The sequence below is a fragment of the Oncorhynchus tshawytscha genome, linkage group LG13 (genome assembly GCF_018296145.1).
Source record: "Oncorhynchus tshawytscha isolate Ot180627B linkage group LG13, Otsh_v2.0, whole genome shotgun sequence".
Taxonomy (NCBI): Eukaryota; Metazoa; Chordata; class Actinopteri; order Salmoniformes; family Salmonidae; genus Oncorhynchus; species Oncorhynchus tshawytscha.
Window position 1 is genome coordinate 25025905 of NC_056441.1, and position 16300 is coordinate 25042204.

The 16300-nt window shown below is 42.8% G+C and overlaps 1 protein-coding gene across 4 annotated transcripts; it reads right to left on the reverse strand.

Moving 5' to 3' along the window:
- Positions 1 to 1580: 1580 nt before the first annotated feature.
- On the reverse strand, positions 1581 to 16141 carry umad1 (UBAP1-MVB12-associated (UMA) domain containing 1). 4 transcript variants are annotated; one of them, XM_042295455.1, is made up of 6 exons: positions 15996 to 16141; positions 15787 to 15815; positions 15587 to 15689; positions 12454 to 12474; positions 5270 to 5355; positions 1581 to 3817 (listed from the first exon to the last, which is right to left on the reverse strand). In XM_042295455.1, exons 3-6 carry the CDS (start codon positions 15669 to 15671, stop codon positions 3512 to 3514), a joined length of 498 nt encoding a protein of 165 aa, XP_042151389.1. In that variant the 5' UTR covers positions 15672 to 15689; positions 15787 to 15815; positions 15996 to 16141; the 3' UTR covers positions 1581 to 3511. The 4 variants fall into 4 exon arrangements, with proteins under 4 accessions (XP_042151389.1, XP_042151390.1, XP_024297067.2 ...); XM_042295456.1 differs by lacking the exon at positions 15787 to 15815; XM_024441299.2 differs by lacking the exon at positions 12454 to 12474.
- Between the last annotated feature and the right edge of the window lie 159 nt (positions 16142 to 16300).

Sequence of the window (16300 nt, forward strand, 5' to 3'; positions counted from 1 at the left end):
TCAGGCATGAAAACAGAAGCAGGTAAGTAGGGCAGATAGGGAAGATAGCATGTAAAACATATCCTCTAACCCAATATGACATATAGTGCATTCTGAAAGTATTCAGACCCCTTCACATTTACTTACATTACAGCCTTATTCTAAAATGGATTAAATGCATTTTTCCCTCATCAATCTACACACAATCATGTCAAAGCAAAACAGGTTTAGACATTTTTGCAAATTTACAAAAACTTAAAAACAGAAATACCTTATTTACAAAAGTATTCAGACGCTTTGCTATGAGATTTGAAATTGAGCTCTGGTGCATCCTGTTTCCTTTTATCATCCTTGAGCTGTTTCTACAACTTGATTGGAGTAAATTCAATTGATTGGACATTATTTGGAAAGGCACACACCTGTCTATATGAGGTCCCACAGTTGACAGTGCATGTCAGAGCAAAAACCAAGCCATGAGGTCGAAGGAATTGTCTGTAGAACTCCGAGACATTATTGTGTTGAGGCACAGATATGCAGAAGGGTACCAAAAAATGTCTGCAGCATTGAAAATCCCCAAGAACAGTGGCCTCCATCATTCTTAAATGGAAGAAGTTTGGAATTAACCAAGAGACTCTTCCTAGAGCTGACCGCCTGGCCAAACTGAGCAATCGGGGGATAAGGGCTTTAGTCAGGGAGGTGACCAATAACCCGATGGTCACTCTGACAGAGCTCCAGAATTCCTCTGTGGAGATGGGAAGGACAACCATCTCTGCAGCACTCCACCAATCAGGCATTTATAGTAGAGTGGCCAAAAGGAAGCCAATCCTCAGTAAAAAGGCACATAACAGCCTGCTTGGAGTTTGCAAAAAGGCACCTAAAGGACTCTCAGACCATGAAAAACAAGATTATCTGGTCTGATGAAACCAACTCTTTTGCCTGAATGCCAAGTGTCACGTCTGGAAGAAACTTGGAACCATCCCTACAGTGAAGCATAGTGGTGGCAGCATCATGCTGTGGGGATGTTTTTCAGTTGGAGGGACTGGGAGACTAGTTAGGCTCGAGAGAAAGATGAACAAAGTACAGCAAAGTAGAGAGAGATCCTTCATGCAAACCTGCCACAGAGTTCTCAGGACCTCAGACTGGGGCGAAGGTTCACGTTCCAACAGGACAACGACCCTAAGCACTCAGCCAAGACAACGCAGGAGTGGCTTCGGGACAAGTCTTTGAATGTCCATGAGTGGCCCAGCCAGAGCCCAGACTTGAACCTGATCGAGCATCTCAGGAGACCTGAAAATATCTGTGCAGTGATGCTCCCCATCCAACCTGACAGAGCTTGAGAGGGTCTGCAGAGAATAGGAGAAACTCCCCAAATACAGGTGTGCCAAGCTTGTAGCATCATAACCAAGAAGACTTGTAGCTGTAATCACCGCCAAAGGTGCTTCAACAAAGTACTGAGTAAAGGGTCTGAAGACTTATGTAAATGTGGTGTCAGTTTTTCATTATGGGGTATTGTGTGTAGATTGAGGGGGGAAAAACAATTTAATTACTTTTAGAACAAGGATGTAACGTAACAAAATGTGGAAAAAGTCAAGGGGTCTGTATACTTTCCAAATGCACTGTATTTCCTATGTACCAGCTACTACTAATAAAAACACAGTACTCACGATTTTACAGGTCAACCATCTTTAGAGAAACCCCCTCAGTTAAAAATGACAAGATAAATGAAAACAATCTATTGTTAATAGCAAACATGCACAACAACCACAAATTAACCACACCGTAACTAAACCCCCAAAACACATCCAAGTAAACCAAATAAACTAAGTTACTCAAACTCAAATCCACCCCAAAATACAAAGCAAACAACTGTAGCCTTCCACGCCAGTGAATTAAAAAAAACTAAATGCTATGTTAGGTCAGTGATTGAATTACAAAGAGAGGAAGAGGCCTGGGGAAATCCACAGTATCGTTTAACACAGACAGATATAAATACCCTTGGTTTCCAGGTATGCACAGCAAAGGATTGTCCAGACAGGGTAAATCCCAAATATTTCATAATGTATGCAGTAGTAAAGGCTGCAATTCACACATCGCCCAATTCAGATTTTCTTGCACAATTATTGGCAAAAGAAGTGATCAAAAAAATAATAATTTGGCTGTGTGTGTAAATGCAGCCTCTATGGATGATTTCACATGATGTGGAATACCACAACATGACACTGAAAATAACAGCAACTTATGAGACATCTTTTCAGGTTCTTGAGTGGTTGTTTTAGGAATTAACTTCAAATAATAGTCCTAAAAAGTATTTTAACTATATATAATTGGTATTTTCTTGCCCCCTCACATTTGTACAGCAGTCAGAGGTAACTGAACATATGTGTGTTCACAAGATAATTTGTTCGCCAGTGTGCAATGAATGCAGTATATGTGACAGGATACCTTGAAACACTGTCAAATCTAAACTGTGCCATGAAGACTGGGGGAAACTTGGTTGGTTCAGAATAAATAACAATAAATACAACGTTTGGGAACAACACATGATGCGTTCATTAGAGCCATGCTGATGATGATCAAGAGAGAAAGGCCACATAAGAGTCACCATATCGAGTGAGTCCTGATAATACATGTTGAAAAATATGGGATGTATATTCTTACATGTTAAAATAGATCAGAAAGCTACATAGTTCCTCTATAGAAATGCTTATGCTACACAAACGCTTTTTCCAAATGTTTTGTAAAAGCGTTCTTAACTTCATGGGCAAAAGTGAGGACAGCAGAGAGAAAACATCGTAACCAAATAAAGAATGTGTAATTTCCTTTATAAGATTTGAAAACTATCTGAAATCTGTCTCATGCGTACATTAGTGCAAACCCAAAGGTCAATCAGTGACTTCTAAACTAACAGTAACAACAGGTGAATCTACAGACCCAGACACTGTTCAAATGAAACACAAAGCTATGATGAAGCATGCCAGTCAGACGTGAAGCTAGCACTCTTCTGATACACACCGTTCTTAAAACAGTGAACCAGCACTACTATGACAGGCACATCAGAAAGTGATTCGCCTTGAACTAGTAGTCTACAATCTTAATGGTGGAACTCTGCGAACCCATCTACCTACATACTGTGTGTAACCTACATCACTGCCGGCAGGTGCAGTTTTGACCCCAACTGACTCACACCTGTTTTATAACTCTGATCATCACAATAACCAGGTTCACCATTAATTATAGTACTACCATTCTCAGACAGAGCCTATAGAACTGAAACTAAACCTGAATGGTAACGAGCCAAGACAGTCCAGGGTAGTGTTCAGTAGGGCAAACGTAGCTAAACACTTTGGAAAGGAAAACAAACATGTGCCTTTCTTATTGGACAAGCCCAGGTAGTCCCGTCTTGTTTCAGTACGTTTTCATCTGTTTGCTGCCCAATGGACACGACCCAGGGTTGACGTAGGGCTGGTATTGGAGGGGAGGTGGACAGATCAAAAGGTCAGCGGTCATAGTCAGCAAGTAAACTATCTACAGGTCAATGGTCACAGAGCACAGAGTTCTCCAGGGTGAAGTCGTAGGTGAAGGAGGCCAGGTTGTGGTTGATGTCTTGGGGCGACATCAGCATCTCAGAGAAGAGGGGGAACCCAGGACCCCCTGTCTGCATGGCCAAAACATGGGGGGCCAGGGTGAATGGGACATCTCCTAGTAGCTCTGGGAGAGACAGTGCTGCCTCCACTATGGGCGCGGGGGGCTTCCACATAGGTCCTGGTGATGGGGCGATCACTGAAGGTGGAGCAGGGGCTGGAGAGTGGTGGGCCTGGGTAGGTGTGGTACTGGAGGACTAAGGAGAAGAGTTGAGAAAACATCCACCTTCAGACATTGCATTTAGAAACAAGTGTAGGCTACACAATGAAAAAGGAACACTTAACGTGGCTAACTTTTGTCAGACATGAAAACAGATTGATGCCGATGAGGTTTCAGAACTCGGCAAAGTCCATGGGAGGAAGTCACTAGGGTGCTGTCCCAAACCGTAACCTTAGCAACTCAACTAGTGTACCAGTAAGTGTACTACTAAACACAAGCAAGCGTCACACAATACAATTATTCTTGCCTGTCTACCATGATATTAAATCGGCCTACTATTTGTACTCTTCAATTGACTTATTTGATTCAAAAGGATTTGGTGTACACAAAGTGCTAGATTGGAGACTTGAGCAGTGCTTCGGGCCTTGGAATAAAAGCCTAAATGCAGAGAAGATGTTACAGGAAATGGCTTATTCCTCTTCAATTAAGAGAGCATTCGGTTGGGACGTAACCACGGAAACATCCTTAAGAGTCTGAGTGTTGGTTCTCTCAAACACGGTGGTGACGAGGACTCATTTGGGAGCATGATCAGCAAGCAGTGTGTGGTGCTTTGCTTTTTCATGACTTCTAGCACTTCACATGTAAAGTAACGTTACATCTTAACCACTAATTACCTCTGTAATAACCAATACAGAACACTGTAGGTAGTAGTCCTGCCATCCGGCCCTCCATATATTTCATATATTGCCCATAACACAGGAGAGTGTGTGAAGCTGGACAGGTTTATATTGGTGGAGGTAGGAGTTTGTACATCATGTAGGTGAAGGGTGCGCAACATGGAGGCAAAGCACTGTAGATAACACTCATTGAATGGGAGCCAAGCAGCAGTGCCATGTCACCATATGCAGCTTACGCTTCAACACACACACACACACACACACACACACACACACACACACACACACACACGCCTTGATTAAACCCATAATAATGACCACAGGCGACTTCAAGGACCAACCAGATCAAACAGAGAACTAGCAGCAACACCATAGAGCTTTTCTACAGCCACCATATGTCCAGACTGCAGTCCAGACCCAGTGTAGCAGGCATGGAGCGTGCTGAATTGTAGTGGCATGTGATGGTCCTCAAGTCTCTCTGTGTGTGTGTGCAGGATGACACCCATGCCACTCAGCATCTGTCCCCAACACAGCAGCAACAGACTGTAGGCAGACTATATGAAGGCAGGATGAGCCAGTCAGTCTCTATGCTGTCTGTTTAAGTCTACAACAGTTGTGTTTCCTGGTACTGAGGACAGCATTTACGAGACAAACCACTTGGCAGTTTTGAGTATCATCGCCCAGGTTGGGTCCTAAATGACACTACATTGGCCTTTCTCCTACATAGCGTTCTAGTTTAGACCAGAGCCCATAAAGAGTGTTATACTGCATGTTCTGCATATCGCTGCCCCCTAGTTATAAAAGACAATCACCTTTGATGGTTGCACAATAACGTTACATGATGGTTTGCCGATGTTCGCGTTCTGGGTCGTCTTCCTCTGTTCTTCCACAGTTTCTCCTGGAGAGGAAAACAAAAAAGAAAGATATTCTGTCATTATACACCACGGGCCGAGGCCTGGATTCTTCATCAACATACATGTGCACGAGACCCACTACTAGCCCCATCTACAATGGCCTACTTGCCCTGTGGTCTTCAGAACAGAAGTCATTAGCCTCTTTGGGTTATTTTTTCCGTCTTCTGGGAAAGCAGGTCAATTGGGTGATTAGACGTGGTTTAACGAGCGGAGTGGCATTCTGATCACATTAATGGATTACACAGCATTAACAAAGTAACACAGTAATACTGTTCTACAGAGCACTATGTGGATCAGAGCATGTCTGCAGCTCTCTCTGGTGTAATAGCCTGTGTTCTCAACCCCATTCCTCTCTCTGGTGTAATAGCCTGTATTCCCAACCCCATTCCTCTCTCTGGTGTAGCCTAGCCTGTGTTCCTAACCCAATTCCTCTCTCTGGTGTAGCCTAGCCTGTGTTCCCAAACCCATTCCTCTTGCATCATGTCATCTGGGGGAGAACGACTGGGCCTTAGTAACTAGACTAATTAACTGCACATTGTCGTCTCCTCTTCTCCCTCGCTCCCTCTATCTTCTCCTCTGTGACCATTGCCATCTCCACTCCTCACTCCCCTTTCCTCTGGGACTGAACTCTTTCTTCTCCTCTGTGACCATTGCCATCTCCACTCCTCACTCCCCTTTCCTCTGGGACTGAACTCTTTCTTCTCCTCTGTGACCATTGCCATCTCCACTCCTCACTCCCCTTTCCTATGGGACTGAACTCTTTCTTCTCCTCTGTGACCATTGCCATCTCCACTCCTCACTCCCCTTTCCTATGGGACTGAACTCTTTCTGCAGCATGAAGTCATCCTCCCTGATCTCACCAGATTCCTTTGATCTGAGCTCAGTGTCTCCAGTCACCCAATGTCTCTCTCTATAGAGGGTAAATGATCTCCATGAAAGGGAACGGAGGCCCAGAGCCCCATGATAAAAACAGACGTTGCGTTACTCTGCACGGGATCAATATGGGATCTATCAGCTTACTCTAGTCTAGTAGTAAAATGTCTCTCAGCTTCAGTAACCTCAAATTCAGATGATTTTTTATTTAAAAAGATGCACTATGCAGAAATATATTTCCTGGTAGCTAAAATTCGAATGGTTCACTTAATTTCAATTTGTGACAAAACAAGCACGTATAGTGTAGAGAATAATTGTACCACCTAAACTGCTGTGAAATATATTTTCCATAACCAAAAATATTGTATTTTCTTTTAGCGGTTTGAAGCTTGTGTACAAAACCTAATGTAAAAGACACAAAAACTCAACTTAAAAAACGGAAGCACAGAAATACTGCACATAGAACAGATCTACAGTTTCTTAGACTTGCTTTCAATGAGAATGACAGATCTATAACTTACATAGTGAATGTGAATTTTGTCAGGTCGCACAAAAAGTTGAAAATCTTTAAAATCTTTTTAAATAAAAATATTTTGTCTAGTGTCTTACTTTTCCATTATCATATTCATATTTCCATCCATGTTTGAGGCATATAAGTATGCAATATTAATTCATTCTATGCCTTGTATTTAAAGCTTTGATTTGCCCCTTTTAGTCCTACGGGTAAAAAAGTTCCCACAATTTCATCACAAGATTTAGCCCACATTTCCATCCACATCTGTGAAGAAATTCTTGGCATGGTAGGTATTGTTCACCTCCAGAGCAAGTCCTCTAGGACAGCAGGGGCATCTAAATAATGCCATGTAAAGTAAGCCTGTGTTCTCCCCGTTATGTGTCATCAGCATTGTACATGCATGGCCTTGTTTCTGGGCTCAGTCAGTTAGAGGCCCCGCCTTCCCGTTCTCTCTCAGTCAGTAACACACAGAGCATGCATCCGTCATCTGCTCAATAGCATGCAGGAGTTTATACCTCCCATTCACTAAATGCTTCAGGAGGAGAGGGACAACGAGGCAAAAGCAAGAATACACACACACACCTCTGCTTGATGATACAGAGGACAGGTCAGGTCAGGTCAGTTGTACTTGACTTCACATTATAGTAAGGCTGCATGTTTTCACATTCAACATCATGGAAAGACTGTGTGTTTGGATAACTGTAAGTGAACCTGGACTGGCACACGTGTACACTACTGTTCAAAAGTTTGGGGTCACTTAGAAATGTCCATGTTTTTGAAAGAAAAGCACCTTTGAGTGTCCATTAAAATAACATCCAATTGATCAGAAATACACTGTAGACAGAGATGGCCACCTCGCTTCGCGTTCCAAGGAAACTATGCAGTTTTTTGTTTTTTTACGTGTTATTTCTTACATTGGTACCCCAGGTCATCTTAGGTTTCATTACATACAGTCGAGAAGAACTACTGAATATAAGATCAGCGTCAACTCACCATCAGTACGACCAAGAATATGATTTTCACGAAGCGGATCCTGTGTTCTGCCTTTCAACCAGGACAACGGAATGGATCCCAGCCGGCGACCAAAAAAAACGACTCCGTAAAAGAGGGAAACGAGGCGGTCTTCTGGTCAGACTCCGGAGACGGGCACATCGTGCACCACTCCCTAGCATTCTTCTCGCCAATGTCCAGTCTCTTGACAACAAGGTTGATGAAATCCGAGCAAGGGTAGCATTCCAGAGGGACATCAAATCAAATCAAATCAGAGACTAACGTTCTTTGCTTCACGGAAACATGGCTCACTGGAGAGACGCTATCGGAGGCGGTGCAGCCAGCGGGTTTCTCCACGCATCGCACCGACAGAAACAAACATCTTTCTGGTAAGAAGAGGGGCGGGGGCGTATGCCTTATGGCTAACGAGACGTGGTGTGATCACAGAAATATACAGGAAGTCAAATCCTTCTGTTCACCTGATTTAGAATTCCTCACAATCAAATGTCGACCGCATTATCTACCAAGAGAATCGTCTTTGATTATAATCACAGCCGTATATATTCCCCCCCAAGCAGACACATCGATGGCTCTGAACGAACTTTATTTGACTCTTTGCAAACTGGAATCTCTACATCCTGAGGCTGCATTCATTGTAGCTGGGGATTTTAACAAGGCTAATCTGAAAACAAGACTCCCTAAATTGTATCAGCATATCGATTGCGCAACTAGGGCTGAAAAAACCTTGGATCTTTGTTACTCTAACTTCCGCGACGCAACTAACTTCCCGCCCTCCTTTCGGAAAAGCTGACCACGACTCCATTTTGCTGATCCCTGCCTACAGACAGAAACTAAAACAAGAAGCTCCCGCGCTGAGGTCTGTCCAACGCTGGTCCGACCAAGCTGATTCCACACTCCAAGACTGCTTCCATCACGCGGAGTGGGATGTTTCGTATTGCGTCAGATAACAACATTGACGAATACGCTGATTCGGTGTGCGAGTTCATTAGAACGTGCGTTGAAGATGTCGTTCCCATAGCAACGATTAAATCATTCCCTAACCAGAAACCGTGGATTGATGGCAGCATTCGCATGAAACTGAAAGCGCGAACCACTGCTTTTAATCAGGGCAAGGTGACTGATAACATGACCGCATACAAACAGTGCAGCTATTCCCTCCACAAGGCTATCAAACAAGCTAAGCGTCAGTATAGAGACAAAGTAGAATCTCAATTCAACGGCTCAGACGCAAGAGGTATGTGGCAGGGTCTACAGTCAATCACGGACTACAAGAAGAAAACCAGCCCAGTCACGGACCAGGATGTCTTGCTCCCAGGCAGACTAAATAACTGTTTTGCCCGCTTAGAGGACAATACAGTGCCACTGACACGGCCTGCAACGAAAACATACGGACTCTCCTTCACTGCAGCCGAGGTGAGTAAAACATTTAAACGTGTTAACCGTTAACAGGCCCAGACGGCATCCCCAGCCGCGCCCTCAGAGCATGCGCAGACCAGCTGGCCGGTGTGTTCACGGACATATTCAATCAATCCCTATACCAGTCTGCTGTTCCCACATGCTTCAAGAGGGCCACCATTGTTCCTGTTCCCAAGAAAGCTAAGGTAACTGAGCTAAACGACTACCGCCCCGTAGCACTCACTTCCGTCATCATGAAGTGCTTTGAGAGACTAGTCAAGGACCATATCACCTCCACCCTACCTGACACCCTAGACCCACTCCAATTTGCTTACCGCCCAAATAGGTCCACAGACGATGCAATCTCAACCACACTGCCCACTGCCCTAACCCATCTGGACAAGAGGAATACCTATGTGAGAATGCTGTTCATCGACTACAGCTCGGCATTCAACACCATAGTACCCTCCAAGCTCGTCATCAAGCTCGAGACCCTGGGTCTCGACCCCGCCCTGTGCAACTGGGTACTGGACTTCCTGACGGGCCGCCCCCAGGTGTTGAGGGTAGGCAACAACATCTCCACCCCGCTGATCCTCAACACTGGGGCCCCACAAGGGTGCGTTCTGAGCCCTCTCCTGTACTCCCTGTTCACCCACGACTGCGTGGCCACGCACGCCTCCAACTCAATCATCAAGTTTGCGGACGACACAACAGTGGTAGGCTTGATTACCAACAACGACGAGACGGCCTACAGGGAGGAGGTGAGGGCCCTCGGAGTGTGGTGTCAGGATCATCCAGAAGGCGAGGTCAGTACAGGTGCATCAAAGCTGGGACCGAGAGAGTGAAAAACTTATATCTCAAGGCCATCAGACTGTTAAACAGCCACCACTAACATTGAGTGGCTGCTGCCAACACACTGACTCAACTCCAGCCACTTTAATAATGGGAATTGATGGGAAATGATGTAAAATATATCACTAGCCACTTTTAACAATGCTACATAATATAATGTTTACATACCCTACATTATTCATCTCATATGTATACGTATATACTGTACTCTATACCATCTACTGCATCCTTATGTAATACATGTATCACTAGCCACTTTAACTATGCCACTTTGTTTACATACTCATCTCATATGTATATACTGTACTCGATACCATCTACTGTATCTTGCCTAAGCTGCTCTGTACCATTACTCAATCATATATCTTTATGTACATATTCTTTATCCCCTTACACTGTGTATAAGACAGTAGTTTTTTTTTTGGAATTGTTAGTTAGATTACTTGTTGGATTATTACTGCATTGTCGGAACTAGAAGCACAAGCATTTCGCTACGCTCGCATTAACATCTGCTAACCATGTGTATGTGACAAATAAAATTTGATTTGAATTGATTTGACATTGCTAATGTTGTAAATTACTATTGTAGTGGAAACAGCAGATTTTTTAATGGAATATCTACATAGGCGTACAGAGGCCCATTATCAGCATCCATCACTCCTATGTTCCAATGGCACGTTGTGTTAGCTAATCCAAGTTTATCATTCTAAAAAGGGTAATTGATCATTAGGAAACCCTTTTGCAATTATGTTACAGCTGAAAACTGTTGTGCTGATTAAAGAAGCAATGAAACTGGCCTTCTTTAGACTAGTTGAGTATCTGGAACGTCAGCATGTGGGTTCGATTACAGGATCAAAATGGCCAGAAACAAAGGGCTTTCTTCTGAAACTCATCAGTCTATTCTTGTTCTGAGAAATTAAGGCTATTCCATGCGAGAAATAGACAAGAAACTGAAGATCTCATACAACGCTGTGTACTACTCCCTTCACAAAACAGAGCAAACTGGCCCTGGCTCTAACCAGAATAGAAAGAGGAGTGGGAGGGCCGCAGTGAATAACTGAGCAAGAGGACAGGTACATTAGAGTGTCTAGTTTGAGAAACAGATGCCTCACAAGTCCTCAATTGGCAGCTTAATTAAATAGTACCCGCAAAACACCAGTCTCAATGTCAACAGTGAAGAGGCGACTCTGGGATGCTGGCCTTCTAGGCAGAGTTGCAAAGAAAAAGCCATCTCAGACTGGCCAATAAAAATAAAAGATTAAGATGGGCAAAACACAGACACTGGACAAAGGAAGATTGGAAAAAAAGTGATTGACAGACGAATCTAAGTTTGAGGTGTTCGGACCACAAAGAAGAAGATGATGGAGGGGTACTTGACACCATCTGTCAAGCATGGTGGAGGCAAAGTGATGGTCTGGGGGTGCTTTGGTGGTGGTAAAGTGGGAGATTTGTAAAGGGTAAAAGGGATCTTGAAGAAGGAAGGATATCACTCCATTTTACAACACCATGCCATACCCTGTGGACGGCGCTTAATTGGAGCCAATTTCCTCCTACAACAGGACAATGACCCAAAGCACAGCTCGAAACTACGCAAGAGCTATTTAGGGAAGAAGCAGTCAGCTGGTATTTTGCCTATAATGGAGTGTCCAGCACAGTCACCGGATCTCAAACCTATTGAGCTGTTGTGGGAGCAGCTTGACCGTATGGTACGTAAGAAGTTTCCATCAAGCCAACCACACTTGTGGGAGGTGCTTCAGGAAGCATGGGGTGAAATCTCTTCAGATTACCTCAACAGTTTGACAACTAGAATGCCCAAGGTCTGCAATGCTGTAATTGCTGCAAATGGAGGATTCTTTGACGAATGCAAAGTTTGAACGACACAATTATTATTTAAATAAAAAGTAATTGTTTATTACCTTGTCAACGCCCTGACTATATTTTCCATTCATTTTACAAATCATTTCATGTATGTTTTCATGGAAAACAACAAAAGTGACCACAAACTTTTGAATGGTAGTGTGTGTGTCATATATATATATATATATATATAAATGATTAAAATAAAATATTTTCTGAACAGTGTCAGGTCAGGAGAGAGGCCTAAGGTTCTGGCTTGGATCATGTGCATCGACCTGCTCTGTGCAGTGTGGATCTTGTCAATGACATCACGTTATGTCATGATTCGTGCTGGAGTTGTGGGACCTGCTCAGAGCATAGACATGGTCAATGACATGCAGCTTGTCAGGCTAGCAGGCTTCTCGTAAACATCTTTGCCAGTGCAGAACAAACTAGCTCTAGTAATGCTGGACACTGTTAGTCGCCTCACAGTTATTTTCACAATCTTCTGTTAATGACCAGTGACCAATTACTAAAACACTTAGATTACTAAAACAACTTGCATGCATGATGCACGCATGCACACCCATCCTTGCATTACCTGCAATGACTTTAGGACTCCCTGGAAAACAGTGGCAATTGTTACTGAGTGACCTACTATCCTGGCACAATAAATAAAGACTTCAGACAAGGAAAAGCAACATGAGGACAAATGTTAAAATTAATGTGGTGTGGGGGTGTAGGCCTTTGAACACGATGTTAGTGAAAAAGACTCCTTGTAGACACTGACAGCCATCCAAATACAAGTGAGGCTATTGTCTGTCTGCCGGCTGGGTTAAGAGCCTGTGAGAGGGAGATGGGCTCCCAGAAGAGGCACAGGCAGCTGCTCATGACTTCAGCAGTCAACCAGCACCACTCCTCAAGAGTGTCAGCTGCAGGCAGGTGCACACACACACACACACACACACACACACACACACACACACACACACACACACACACACACACACACACACACACACACACACACACACACACACACAGGGACTGAAGGCCCTAGACTTGGATGACTTCAGAGATAATAAAACAAATCCTTTCTTATCGGATTCCATCTGACAGAATGGAGGAGAAAATATTAGGTGTTACAAATTAACAGCTTAGACTGGGGAGAGATTTGCCTGATGTAGGATACAAACCTTGTCAAAGGACGTTATTGTAATAGCTCATTTGCTAATCTTCTGAGGTAAAATGAGATTCGACTCCATGACCCCCTGACAAATGTGAGCCATCCCTCCATCTAGCATCAGGGGCGGACTCTGCAGATTGTTTCCCTTAAAGCCCCCATGCAGTCTTTATAAATGTTATTTTTAAATCGTCACTGTGTGTCTAATATAATTACTGTGTGTTTATTCAATGAAAATACCCCCAAAAAAGTTAGCTCTTTTTATAATTTATTTTAATTTTGCCATTGAAATGCTCAGTCTGATCATGTGGGTGTGTTGACACATATGTATATTTTTACATACAAAAGCTCTTTCACTAAAAGGGCATTATAATTTTCACAATTTCAGAGTGTTATTTCGATCTTATAGTGTTGAAACATCATTGAGAAAATTGAAAATATGACTTTTTTCACTGCACTGCCTTGCTCCTTCTTGCTCTTTCCCTAAGAGGATTTATCTTGGTCTGAATAACTAAACGTGGATGGAGGCAGGAAGGGCCACAGAAGATCAGCCTGCCAGCCACCCAGTTCCCTGCCCACTGGGATTTTCCGCTGGCTCTCTCCAACAGCCCAGCTCTGGCCCGAACATACCCAACCGGCAGGCCGCTGGCTGGGGAAGTGAAAGGGTAGTGGAGTGGCACATAATATGCCCCCTGCCATATGGACACAGACTGAGCCCCACAGATCAGCTTTGTAAGAACATCTGCTCCCTTTGGTCTGGAGCCATCAGTACCAGGAATTCTCGAAAAGTGGAAAGAGGCTGTGGTGCAGATGGCAAATGTAATGGCAGATTTCAGGGAAACAAGTAGCTACACTTTATATTTGATACAGTTAAAACTATTTAAAAAATAAATAAAAAATAATCCTCACAGAAAATGATCTTTGAATATTCATTCAAAGATCAACGGGACAAACTAACCTAACTGTACCTAAATTGAAAGCCACTACCCCAACTCTGACTGAAGCATAGTCCTACATTGTTGGATTTGCGCTCTGTAACAACTCCTATCAACATTGATTACACCCAGAGTAAATCTATGAATTCCGTTTTGGTGATTTGCCCTTTAAACTCCCTGGTTTCATCAGCTATCTGACTGATCCCTCCCTTACGACACACACACACACACACACACACACACACACACACACACACACACACACACACACACACACACACACACACACACACACACTCTCTCTCTCTCATCATTGGCATCTTTAAATCAGAGAATGTGATTAAACAGAGCACAGTCATAGGGTTTACACTAAAACATCTGTGAGCTCAGTCAGACTCTTTCTCCTTTATCTGGGAAGAAACGCTGGCTTTGAGACTGGCTCTCTCCTGTCTGCCAAGCGAAACATACAACTCCTGACCATCTGTGTCTACTGCTTCATCAAAAGCCATACCTGGGTCCAAATACTATTTGAAATCACTTTAACTACTTCTGGCGTTAGTTTTAGCCTGTCTGGAGTGCCAGATGGACAGCGTTTGCACTTTTGCGACTACGTTATTGGTTCCATAGTGCCAGTCAAGCGCAATCAAGCCCAGCTGAAGTATTTGAAATTATTTTGAGTACTATTTGAATCCAGGTCCACCAGCAGCGCTCCCAATCAAAGCGCCGGAATAAAGAGCCAATTATACTGCACTTTCCTGGTAGAGGAAAGAGGGAGATTCCTGACTAACAATAACATTTTTATTATTTTGGACTTAGAATTTGAAAGGTACCCACGGAAGTTGTTTCTGCCTTTGACCTTTAAAATTGGCAGGATTTTTCTTCATAAAGCAAGTAGAACTCCTATATTATCATTTTGAAATTAATGATAAACATATGCTAATTTGTTGTTATGACTTATTACCACGCCCATGAGCACGAGGAAACATATTTTTGGCGCAACTCCTTATTTTCATTTCAGGTTCATTTCAGCCTCATGGAAGTGGTGAAAGACATTATTCAATGCTGGTGACAAACTTAAAACTACATGTGGACTTTTTAAGCTTATAGTATTTACTAGTGTTACAAAGTAGAGGTTCGGGATTTAGTCTTGTTGACAAAAAATATTAATAGAAATGTAAAAAAGATAAACTAAAAATATAGGCCGATGTTATTGACTGAATGTGTACAGTGCTTTGAAACATTTAAAATGCCATTTTATAATACAGTAGCACTGAACATGTCATTGTGTGCAACTCTGACACACAACCCCCACAGCATTGTTCTGGGTGATATCAATTATGAAACAAGAAAGGTTCAACCAGTAGAGCATTGTGGAATACACACATTTCATGGATTCAATAACAAATCACAGCATTACTTTATGTGGGTGTGTTCTGCCCAACTTGTTAAATGTTTGGTAAATGTGGTCGTTTCAGAACTGAGCAGAGTCTACTGAGCAATAGGACGACCTGAAACGTCAAAGTTCTGTTGAACACCTAGACTTTGAATATCAAGCAAATACACATTTCTGACTCTTACAAAGTCAGCAGGTTGACGTTTGATTATTTGTTTCTCACCTATTATCACGAACCCATCTGTACCACCCTCTGACGATGACTTCTTGGAAGAGTCTTTATTACGATTTCCGAAAAAACTGAACATACTGACTCCTTACTGGGTCTGCAAAGGCGAGAAAAACAAACGTTAGCAAGCATATGGCAACATCATCACGGCACTTGGAATGAGAAAATGCATAAAGAAATCATGTTGTGTTTACCCTTTGGTATGTAGAACCTAGGAGTATGCCTGAAAGTTGATCACAGATCGCAATATCATAACTGAATACAAGTGAGTGACTTTCAGTTTGATTTCTTTCAACTTCCAAAGTATCAAATGTCACGTATGCTCTACTAGCTAAATGTTCTTTAGTGTCTAGTTAGCTAGCTGGTTATCTAGGTTTTCGTCAAAACAAAGCTAATTACTTACCCTACCAGTCTTTATTTTCGTTAAAAAGTCGAGTAAAGTAACATACACTTTTGTTGTTGTTAGATTATCTATGCGATTTCGTGTAGTTAGTCCTTGACTAGTGTGTTGTTGCTGTTGTCTTATCTGTTTCCGGTCATTCCTGTTCTGTAAATGGTCCGTTTAGAAACAATGTCGAGAACAATTTTATTCTAATCAGTTTTATAATGATTGTACCGCAATCTGTCGCTTTGAATCTGGTGTTTATATATTATACTCCACTTTAAATGATTGAAGTTTTATTTATATGAAATTATCCGTGCATGTGA

Excerpts from the sequence above, each read along its gene's own strand:
- umad1 (XM_042295456.1), bottom strand. The coding sequence starts at position 15,671 with ATGTTCAGTTTTTTCGGAAATCGTAATAAAGACTCTTCCAAGAAGTCA. Across the intron at positions 5,356-12,453 it reads GAGTCCTAAAGTCATTGCAG|GAGAAACTGTGGAAGAACAG; the intron begins GTAATGCAAGGA and ends TTTCCTCTCCAG. Across the intron at positions 3,818-5,269 it reads TTATTGTGCAACCATCAAAG|TCCTCCAGTACCACACCTAC; the intron begins GTGATTGTCTTT and ends TCTTCTCCTTAG.